This window comes from Lampetra planeri, chromosome 23, assembly GCF_965212315.1.
Source record: "Lampetra planeri chromosome 23, kcLamPlan1.2.h2, whole genome shotgun sequence".
In the NCBI taxonomy this organism is placed as follows: Eukaryota; Metazoa; Chordata; class Hyperoartia; order Petromyzontiformes; family Petromyzontidae; genus Lampetra; species Lampetra planeri.
The window spans coordinates 7,159,386-7,170,917 of record NC_136129.1 but is presented as its reverse complement, the minus strand read 5'-3'; the positions used below and the strand labels follow the sequence as shown (position 1 = coordinate 7,170,917).

The 11,532-nt window shown below is 51.0% G+C and overlaps 1 protein-coding gene across 8 annotated transcripts in view; it reads right to left on the bottom strand.

The window, feature by feature from the left end:
* Nucleotides 1-1,015: 1,015 nt before the first annotated feature.
* The window catches only part of CREBBP (CREB binding lysine acetyltransferase), a 48,515-nt gene continuing 37,998 nt past the window's right edge, over nucleotides 1,016-11,532 (bottom strand). For all 8 annotated transcript variants that reach the window (XM_078605016.1, XM_078605020.1, XM_078605018.1 and 5 more), the window contains 8 exons: nucleotides 10,819-10,981; nucleotides 10,180-10,326; nucleotides 9,665-9,778; nucleotides 8,446-8,611; nucleotides 8,068-8,235; nucleotides 7,725-7,886; nucleotides 6,904-7,185; nucleotides 1,016-6,477 (listed from right to left, as the gene is read on the bottom strand). In XM_078605016.1, coding sequence (XP_078461142.1) covers nucleotides 3,892-6,477; nucleotides 6,904-7,185; nucleotides 7,725-7,886; nucleotides 8,068-8,235; nucleotides 8,446-8,611; nucleotides 9,665-9,778; nucleotides 10,180-10,326; nucleotides 10,819-10,981 — 3,788 coding nt within the window. In that variant the 3' untranslated portion in view covers nucleotides 1,016-3,891. The remainder of the gene's footprint in view (nucleotides 6,478-6,903; nucleotides 7,186-7,724; nucleotides 7,887-8,067; nucleotides 8,236-8,445; nucleotides 8,612-9,664; nucleotides 9,779-10,179; nucleotides 10,327-10,818; nucleotides 10,982-11,532) is intronic.

The window sequence follows — 11,532 nt, the reverse complement described above, 5'->3', positions numbered from 1 at the left end:
CTGACTTGGACTTCCTTGCGAGTCTGTGCCCGAGCACGTGGCCATAGCCGGAGTCACCTTGATTCGGGCATTGTGATCCTGATCGCCGAACCATCTCGCGCTCTCTCTTTTTCTTTCTTCTGATCAGCTTCGTTGGACCAACATTCCCATTAGCGACGTGCACATGAAATGCAATTATAATCTTTGGACCGGTCGTCGATTACGACGACGGGGGATGGGAAGTCTTGCCCAGGTTGCCGAGAACACACGACGGCCTCCGATAACAGCTGCAGAGGGCCACGCGTCCATCCACGTGGTGGCCGCCCAATCAGAAACACGAGCACATGCTGCTGCTGTTGTTGTACGTGTCTGCGGGTGTGTCAGCTCGCGGTTTCAATTTACTCCGCAAACAATGGGGGGGCAAGGAGGGATATTGAACCGCGTCAGAACATCGAACGACAGACGCGACACGATTGACAATTCCACCATAAAATGGGCCACACTTTCCACAACCACGGTCTCTACACACACGTAAAAAACCACCCCCATTCCGATAGCTATTTGCAGCGATTAGGTCTTTACGCCTGAAGCTCATTCACGAATATCGACGTGCGCCAGATCGGTGAAATTAATGTGCGGGGCAGTGGCATGCGAGACACGGATTTTTGTTGTGAGGGGGGGAGGGGAAAGCACATGTTCTGGAGCAGAACTGCACTTAAATCTTGCGTACTGTGCTGCAGACGAAAATAAGTTTATAGGGAAGGGCAGGCAATCCTCGATGCAGTCCCACGGAACACCTCGTATGTAACCCGTGTCGTGTAAAAATTATATGCTTGAAAACATTGTCAAAAACACGTTGGGAGTGTAATGGAGACTTCATTTGAGTCATTGATGTCTGCAAGTCACGGTTGACGGCACATTTCTTTTTTGACATTCACGATCTGGCACAGGAATGTAGAATGAACTCGATCACCACCACGATCCGTGGGCCAAGGTGAAGAGGTCCTCATGAAACAGTCACACGGCGTCACTTGGAGAAGGTTGGTAAATCCCTTTTATCAAGAGCGCTTACGTACAAGGAAACGTTGAAGGCGGAAATTATGGAGAAACACAAATTGTCTATACATGGAGCATGCGCCAATTGAACAAACGGCAATTTTTCACCGAGGTAAAAAGACTTAACATTTTGGCCAGCGGGCAGTATTCATTGTGAGTAGGCCCTCAATGTGTTTAGATGGCACACACACAATTTTATTTCCAGAATTTAAGTCTGGTTGTTACTTTAAGTTTAAACAAGATGTCTAACCACTGAAGCAATGTAATACTGGAGATGTCAAATTTACGCTCGTCTTACAACTGGAAAAATGGATTATCACATTGCAGGTGGCAAAACGGGTGACCAAATCATATTAACCGTTTGTATTAGCGTCTTTATATTACTGAAGAGTGTTAAATTTATTTTCTTTCATTGAGCCATTCACTCAGCTCTTGGGACCTTAAACTCTATAAACATACAAATTCTAAATATGCTTTGACAAGGCCTAAAAAAGCAGCAGAAAAAATATCACTCAACACAATGTTTCCTTGTAGCTCGGCAAAAGTTTTTTTTTTACAATCACCACGTACGTAACTCCCCTACAGCAGACGCACGCATTTCAATTGACTTTACCGAGATTTAAATAACAAATATGCTGCTGCCGAAATGAACTTAACAACCATTTGCTTGCCAGTGTCCTCAAGAGTTATGATCAACGCATAGTATGCATTCAGAAAATCGTTTGTACGTAAACATATCACCGTTTCCTGTGAGAGGCTCGCAATTTACAGGACACATTGCTGAGACACTTTCCTGGGAGCTCATGCACGAGAAGTCAATCTATTGCTTTTTTTGCCATCATGTTTATTCAGCAGAAAAACCACAGCAGTGTGGTTACGTATCGCCGAGACCTAAAGTTGTGCTCCTCCCCTTTGGAAAACGACACATTCCAAGCAGGGCGGTTCAACGAGGATTTCTGTTTCAGTGTTTTAAATCGTTGGAAGAAATATTACAGTATTTGGATTTGTCCCCATCTCAGTAAGCAGCAAGCACCTTGTATGTAGAAACGGTGCAGAGTTGGTCATGGCAAGGGAACATGACATTTAATTCATGAATCAACAAGTTGGCGGTACCTCCTATTATTGACATGAAGAATAAAAAGTGGGATGACCTTTTCCAAATGACTGCATAATTTTCAACAAGTGACCAATAAACATTGGGGGTTCTCACTCCACACTGGAAGATGTGCTCAACCCAGAACCATGGGATAAAGTGTTTCTACCGCAATTAAATTATTCTCCGCTCAGCAATGATTGCCAATATTTGTACTCGGAGTCAAGTACGGCCAAATAAAGTGCAAGCACCAATTTATTGGTTTATCAATGTTCTAACAAAATCTGATGAGTGTGACCTTATTAAAAACTTGTCAGAACTCAAATTACAAAAAAATATATGCCAATGAAATATCATAAACTACATTCCTGATAAGAAAAAAAATCCGTTGATAGTGTTATAAAATTACCATATCACAATCCAAGCCTGCACCTAACATGAAAACAGCGTAAATAGATCACTACATCGCAAATCACAACGCCAACGTTAATCCAAGAAGCATGTCAATTTCACTTGCCATAGTTTGAAACCAATGATCATTTGGTGCCAAGTATGTAAGGATTCACGATTTACATTGTGTTTTATTTAACGAAACAGCAGTCCTTCCACCCAGAGTAAAAACTTTGGGAATTTTTCAACACTTGGCCGGGTCACGGGCGTGCGTCCAGGTTTGTGTTCACGGCACCTGGGCGGACTTGAGAGAGAACATGTCGACACTAACGCTGCGAGTAGTTGTACCACAATCTCATTTATTTAGCACATTACTGCAGAGGGACACAAGGGGCCGTCATTGGCTGGCAGACAGTCCTGTAACACAGTTTATATGTACATGCCCCCCTACCAAGCAAGCCACTTTCCGCGCCTCAGCAATGGGTGGAAGTCGGCATCAATGCACAAGGGCTTTGGTTCTTGTACAAACGTAAATTCATCGGCAACAAAAAAAAATAACAAAATAATAAAAAACAATAACACTCCCCCAAACCATTTACAGCATTAACGCGATATCAAGGTCACATCACCATTTTAAAGGTGCACACATTTATTTCTTTTAAGCATAAAGGAAGGAAATATGCAGTTTTTTTACAGTGCCTTCATTTACGTTCCATCATATATTTATACCAATCGTATTCCAAGGGCCTGCATGATTTACATTGTTTTCTTTCTTTTACAAGATCTTTACACTCCAGAAGCATCCGAGAGGGCACGGGTAAGAAGCAGCTTCTACAGGCGTCGTGAGAGAAAAAACTAGGGCTAGGAAGAAACCAGGAGGCGGAATCATTTCTACATCCAAAAGACAGAGGCATCGGCAAATAAATGTGCGCGATATATCTATAATTCCTAACTATACAAATTAATACTTGAAACGTCTCCACAGACACTTATAGAAAAAGTTTAAATTCTTCCGGCTATATCTTCATCTTAGAAAGAATGACATTTTTTTGTGTACATTGACATGTTGCATTTGCCACAAATGAATTTGGACACGATACAACATGAATGCAAGAAAGACGGAGGAAAAAATATAAAATATGCATATTAAAAGTTCGTTGTTGAAAAATCAGTGTCCTTAGCAAAACAAAACGATCCACTGCGACCGGCTCATTCCGGCCAGCATGGAATATATTAGCATTAGCTTCCCACAAGAATTACATCCTCATTACTAAAGTTTCCTACGTAAATATTCCCAAGTTTAACTGTACAAAAACAAAAGAAAAAAAAATTTAAGTCAAGTCCGAAGGGTGTGTCCATCTCCACACGCAACACTACAACGTCTCCACAAACTTTTCCAGCTCGTCAGGCGCTGTCGGACCATTGCCCCCCATGTCCGACCCATCGGCCCCGAGGCCCATGTCCCCAGGCCCCAGGTGGTGTTGTCCCATGCCAGGCCCTGGCAGCTGTGGCAGCATGGCGCTCTGATCCGGCGCAGTGAAGTGTCCCTGCTGCTCCATTCCCGACGGCTGCGGCGGGCCGCCTGCCATGCCTGGGTGCGGGGAACTCGTCTGCGGAGAGACGTGGTGTGGCGACGGCTGTATCCGCGGCGACGGGCTCGAGTGCGGAGGCTGCGACTGGGGCCGCGGCGACGGCACAGGCTGCGGCGAGCGCACTTGGTTGCTGAGTGACGTTGGGATCTGCTGGCCGGCCATATGCGCCGCTTGCTGCCCCGCCAGCATGTGCTGCTGCTGTGGGCTCATGGGCGTCGACTGGCTGCCGCCACTCGCTGCTGCGGCCGCCGCCACCAACTGCTGCTGCTTCATCTGAACCTGTAGCATCAGTCGCTGCTGCGCCTGGGTGATGGCCGTGGGGCCACCCTCAGGGCCCATGCCACCCTGCGTCATCCCGCTCATCATTCCCTGCTGCCCCATCTGTGTCGCCTGCATGCCCAGATGCTGCTGCATGCGCTGCTGCTGCTGCTGCTGTTGCTGCGGCGTTGCCTGCTGCATGGTTTGCTGGTAGCTCGTGGGCTGCGGTGCCTGGAACTGCCCATGAGCGCCCATGGCCTGCTGCTGGTACTGTGCTCTCCGCATAAGCTGATACGATTGCTGCTGCCCCACCACGCCCGGCCCCATGCTCACACCAGGGCTCATGCCCATGCTTTGCGCCTGCGGGTTCATACCCATGCCGGGCTGAGGGCCGCCAGGACGCATCGCCATTGCGTTTTGCAACCCCTGCTGCATCCCTGACTGAGGCTGCATCCCCTGCTGCATCGCCTGCTGCATTCCCGGCTGCATCGCCTGCTGCATGCCCTGCTGCATACCCTGCTGCATGCCCTGCTGCATGCCCGGCTGCATGCCCGGCTGCATCCCCTGCTGCATGCCCTGCTGCAACCCCTGCTGCAACCCCTGCTGCAAACCCTGCTGCAAGCCCTGCTGCATGCCCTGCTGCATGCCCTGCTGCAAGCCCTGCTGCATGCCCTGCTGCATGCCCTGCTGCATGCCCTGCTGCATGCCCTGCTGCATGCCTTGCTGTGGCGGCATGCCCGGCTGCATGACAGGCTGGCCGGCCTGGTAGCGGGACGCTCGTTGCTTGATGAAGGCCGCCATCAGCTGCGGGTTGCTCTTGAGGATGTTGAGCACCTGCTGCTGCTGCTGCGGGGAGCTGGGCGAACGCAACGTGCGCAGCAGGTCCTGCAGCGCTGACGGCGGGATCTGGCCCCGCTGCACACCCTGCGTGGGGACCTGCATACTGGGGCCTACGCTACCACCCTGCGCTGCCACCATGTTCATCTGCTGCTGCGACATGCCCATCTGCAAGCCCGTTGCCCGCTGCATGCCCGGCTGCATCTGCTGGGTCGGCATGCCGGGCTGCTGCCAATGATGCATGCCCATGGCCCCTATGCCCTGCGGCAGCTGCTGTGGCCCGCGCGGAGCCGTCATATTTAAACCCAAATGGTTCATCGACGTCATCTGCTGGCCGGCCATCATCATCGGCGAGTTGCCCATTCCCATGCTGCCGTTGATGTTGGATGGCCGCGAGAACATGGACGGCGACTGCTGCGGTTGGGGCTGCTGCGGCTGCTGCTGCTGCTGCTGCTGTTGTTGCGAGGCTATGTGCCGCTGGTTATGCGCCGCCATCTCGATCTGCCGCGCCATCTCCACGGCGGCAGCTGGCGGTGCCTGTCCAGGCCCTGGCTGCCCCGTCGGCTTTCCGCCCGACATCCCGGGGGCTCCCGCTTGGCGCGCCATGCCGTTGTTGGCCAGCGTCACGTTGTTTGGCGGTTGCGAAAGGCCCTGCGGCACGAGGGCGGATTGCGGCGATTGCCCGACGGCGGGGCCTGGGGGCGTCTGCGGCACGGCCTGCGGCCCCGTCGGCGTGGTCGGCACCGAGCTCCCGCTGTTGCCCGTCGGCGAGGGCAGGCCCGCGTGCGGCGGCGTGACTCTCGGCGGCGGAGGCGGCTGCTGCTGCGTCACCTGGGTCATCGCGGCCATGCGCCGCCGCAGCATCTGCGCCTGTTGCAGGCGGTGCTGCAGCTGCTGCTGCCGCAGCTTGTGCTTGATGTTGAGGCAGAAGGGCACGGGACACTTGTTCTCCTGACAGTGCTTGGCGTGAAAGCAGCACAGCGCGATCAGCTGCTTGCAGATGGGGCAGCCGCCGTTGGTCTTGCGCTTGCAGACGCGCGTGTGCTGCACGACGCGCTTCATCTTGAGGCAGGACGGCAGCGAGCAGTTGGCGTTGAGGCACTGGCACGCGTGCACCAGCGACTGGATGCAGCGCTGGATGCTGAGGCGGCGCGACTCCTGCGGGTTCTGCATGGGCTGGTTGTTGCTGTCGTCGTCCAGGCCCAGGCCCCACTTCTCCATCTTGTGCTCGTGGCCTTTGGTCTTGTAGCAGGCCACGCACAGGTCGTAGTCCTGCAGGCATACGGCAAGGAGAGAAAAACGAATTGACCAACTAGCCCGAAAAGCCACTTGTGAGCTTTAATTTGCACTTTCTTTAAGAAAGCCTCCATTAGTACTTTTATTTTAAACCACTTTTGTCACGTGACATAACTCATATTTCTGTACAAGAGTAGTATATATTTCTCGAGAATTGAACACACACACACACACTAATCAATGCGGCATCAACGGACGCTACATTTTCTACCAGCAACTATCCTTTTGTTTTACTGCTACAAGTAACAAGGTTAGCGCCGAACAGGGGAAGTAAATACCAACACACATGCACCAAAAACCGAGAGGCCGATCAGAGTCCAACACAAAATGATATCGACAAAAAGTCTCGCGCGATGGCGGACGAGAGACCGTCGCCCCCTCCTCCTCGCTTGGTCTACGCACCTCGCACACGGTGCAGTGGTAGCGCGTCTCCACGTGGTGCTTGCACTCGTTGCAGGTGTACACGAAGCGGTCCTGCCCCTGGTTGTGCAACTCCACCAGCATGCACATGGTGGACCACTTGGCGCGGCGGAGCGACGAGAACTCGTAGTGCTTGTCTCGCGCCATCGTCAGGAAGGCGTCGCGCCCGTCCATGAGGTCGCACGTCACCAGCGGATCTGGGTCCTGGATTGGCGGCACAGAGTTCGCCGCCGCCGGGGGATGTAGCCGGATGACGAAGAACACCTGGAAGGGAGGACAGAACAAGGCAAGTTGATGCAGGTCATGAGGGTAGTGGAGATTGGAGTGGAAGCCTCCAAGTGGGAAGGGCTTGTCGATTAATTCATTTAAAACGTTCACAGCAATTTTCACCGATTACATCCCAATTGTAATTCCATCACGACTACAATACAGATTGAACATTAAACAAACGCGTATCTGGCAGGGGTTTGGGATTTCAATGTAGAACCCACCTAAACCACCCCTTATCAACCCAGGCACGCATACCCACCCAGCCAACCATACCCAGAGAGAGGTCTGACAATAACATCTATTTGAATGTATAAAGCGTATTAATACAGCACCCATACCCATACTCTTTGGGTCTTTCGGTAAAGTCACCTAGATAGAAAAATATCTACGCGACTTTAACGAAAGACCCAAAGACTATGAATTCCTGCAGTCACGAAAGCTTTAAGTCAACCCCATACCCATCTTACGCAGCCCAACCCCATAGCCACCAACACACACCCCAGCCACTCTTACCCACCCAGCCACAGACTTACCTCCTTGTGTTTCTCCATGGTGGCGTACAGCTTTTGAGAGAGGTCGTTGGACACGCTGGGCATGCCCGGCTTTTTCTTGCTGGTGCGGCTGCTGCTACTCTTGCTCTTGCTTGTCTTCTTGTTGTTCTTCTTCTTGGCGTTTTTGCTATCTCCCTTTTTCCCCTGCACAATCAGCGCAAACGAAAAAAGTGCGTGACGCTCTCAGAACGCAAGAGCGCGGGCGCAGACGTACAAGCTGGGTACCTCAAGCAGAGGCGTTGTGTGGGACCTTCAAACATCGGCAGCGGCCCAACGACCGCCACCAAGCGAGCGGTCCCTGCCCATCGTACCATACGGCCCTCACCTCGGTGCTCTCGCACGATGCACTCGTCTCCTCCCGCTTGCGCTCCTCCTCCTCTTGCTCCAGCTCCTTGATGCTCTCCTCCAGCACGTTGGGCCAGAAGTCTCCCTCAAAGTAGGGCAGCTCTTTGGCGCTCGTCAGCCGGTCATCTGTGGCCTGCTTCAGGATGTCCTGCACCGTGACATCGCCAACGTACCGGGTTAAAATCAATACCGCAAGATTTAAAAAAATGTATCCAACGCGGCTCGCGCAATTCAGGCGCCGAGGACTGACGCACATTCAATTGGTGCTTAAAGGTATAACCACTATGTCAGAGGTTACATGCTCGCATGACGATGAGCTTGATGGGCACGCTTTGTTGTTCGTGCGTCGCTGCGTTACCTTGTAGTCATGGACGATTCTCTCAGCCACTGCCTTGTCCAGCATCTTCTTGTACCATTCTTGCAGGCGCTTAGGCTTGGGTATCCTCTGGTCTGGCGGGTGGCAGTGGAAAATGTAGTCGTCGCCCTCACTGGGTGGGCACGCCCAGATATGACCCTGGGTATAGCTGTGGACACATCCACACACACACACGATCTGAGTCAAGGGTGTGCCCATCGGAACCAGAGAGAACATTCAGCTTTTCTGCTTGCAGAATCACAAGTTCTACAAGTGTTACTACATTGTAATCAACATCTCTAGGCTGCAATTAGCATTATAACGGGCTTGCGGCATGTAAAACCGCCAAATTGGATCGCCTAAATTAACAAAACATCTTGCCGGTTGACAGGTGTCGAATACTTACCGAATAGCATTTGCCGAAGGGTAACGCAAGACTCAAAATTCCCCACAATCTCCCAACGGATTTGACAAAACCAAAAGGAGCTCACGGATGCATTCGACTTCTGGACGAGAGGATGTTTTCTCCTCTGCCCCCACACTCACCCAATTCGACTTCTGGACGAGAGGATGTTTTCTCCTTTGCCCCCACACTCACCCAATTCGACTTCTAGACGAGAGGATGTTTTCTCCTCTGCCCCCACACTCACCCAATTCGACTTCTAGACGAGAGAATGTTTTCTCCTCTGCCCCCACACTCACCCAATTCGACTTCTAGACGAGAGGATGTTTTCTCCTCTGCCCCCACACTCACCCAATTCGACTTCTAGACGAGAGGATGTTTTCTCCTTTGCCCCCACACTCACCCAATTCGACTTCTAGATGAGAGGATGTTTTCTCCTCTGCCCCCACACTCACCCAATTCGACTTCTGGACGAGAGGATGTTTTCTCCTCTGCCCCCACACTCACCCAATTCGACTTCTAGACGAGAGGATGTTTTCTCCTCTGCCCTCACACTCACCCAATTCGACTTCTGGACGAGAGGATGTTTTCTCCTTTGCCCCCACACTCACCCAATTCGACTTCTAGACGAGAAGATGTTTTCTCCTCTGCCCCCACACTCACCCAATTCGACTTCTAGATGAGAGGATGTTTTCTCCTTTGCCCCCACACTCACCCAATTCGACTTCTAGACGAGAGGATGTTTTCTCCTCTGCCCCCACACTCACCCAATTCGACTTCTAGACGAGAGGATGTTTTCTCCTCTGCCCCCACACTCACCCGATTTTCTTGACGTACTCCAGGTAGCCAATGAGGATCTCGTGGTAGACGGCCGTGCGTAGGTGTCGCGGTCGGAAGAAGTGCACACTGTCCAGGTACGATATGTACACCCGCCTAGCAAAAAGAGGACCAGACATGCACGTGTTATGCCTGGCTCAACGGATGGGGATAGTCAAGTGAGCTCTGATTATGGCGAATACGATGCGCAAGGAAGTGGCGTGGGCTAGTACGATGCGCAAGGTATCACGTAGATTATAGAGCTGGCCCAAATTATAACAGCTATAATTACTGGGCGATCTGGTTTATCGATACTCCGTTAAAACGATATTTTATTTCCAAGCCTCTACATGTCCCCCCACCAATCTCAATACACAAACTTCTCAAAGCTCTTCTGATACACTTGGTCCAACATTACTGGTTTGTCATCAATCACCTACTGCACAAGGCCAGAGTCTAGTATAGTCGGTGGGGGTTAAGGAGATTTATTAAGCTTAATTGACAGCACGTGGCCTTACCTCTGATTGGGTGGTGGACAGTCGGAGCCGTACTCCTGGACGTGCATCCCAAAGAAACAAACGTCGACGCCGTCAATCTCCTCGAAGGCAAAAAGTGCTTTAGCTCGGTAGGGGAACGAGTCCGCCATCTCCCCGTTGTCCACAAACCTAGCGCAAGTGCAGAGGGCAAAACACACACACACACACGATCAGCTTAGAGGCAATCAGGCTTCTACATAATGGTAAAGTGCCAACACATTGGATACAACATATTAAGCCTTTCAAAATATGAATTACAGGTTTAAGCATTCTTGTGAAGAACAAATGCATTACATTGTAGTGCCATCAAATACCATATAGGCAATGCTCATCACACCACACCCAAAATGTGTCGACCAGTTTCCAAGAGATTTACACGACTATTTTCCAGATTGGTCACCGTATACATACACCTCAAACTTAATTTGGAGCTTTCCATACACCTCGCCTTATATTAATCAGCTAATGTATGGTGCGGTGCCATCAAGTTTATCACGAGAATGCCAGTTGTGTTATAATACATACTTGCTTCCGACGGCCGAGCTAAAATGCATAGAGCAAACCCGAACGAGCACCACAGGGCGACCACACTGCTGCTGCTGCTGCTGCCCGAGAACTCACCTGGCTTTCATCCCAGGTTTCACCTCCACCGTTTTGTCGGAGACATGCACCACGCGCACGGTCACCTCGCCCGCCTCCGGGCAGTTCTGCCGTCGCAGGAAGTTGTTGACGCGATTCTCAAGGTGAGTGCCCAGTTTGGACGTCGGCAACCCCGCATTCAGGCCTGTCAGGTGGAGGAACAGTTATAGCAGCCGCCGTAACTCGACTTCATCTCATAAGCCAATGGTATATATCATGCACTGCAATGTTAGCAGGTATGGTGGGATTGGAGCTGCAAAACCACGACACATACGGCTATCTCGGTGGCAAATTCGCTCACCAGCAGATTATCCAGACACCCGGGGTTATTGCGGACATTCGAAAAGAATCCGGATTAAAATCAAAAGCATACCAATTAGAGGAATTAAAAACCATTACTTGTGACGTATGCCATACTCAAAACGGATTAACGTGTTTACTGAGTGAACAAGAGGCAGGGTGTGTGAATCAAAGCCGTGTTACAACACCGCTGATGCACAACAAAGTTTTATGCTACAGAATTTACACTTGTAATATTTCAACGAATATCAGTGGCCCTATCAACATGGTCCTTCCAACTCTATATATTATATGGCGAGCTGTGTGGCACATGAAGCTCAACAGGCTCTGCTCATTCGCCGTTGGAACGCATCTCAGAAGCAGCACTGTCTTTGGGGAGAAGAGATGAATCGCAGG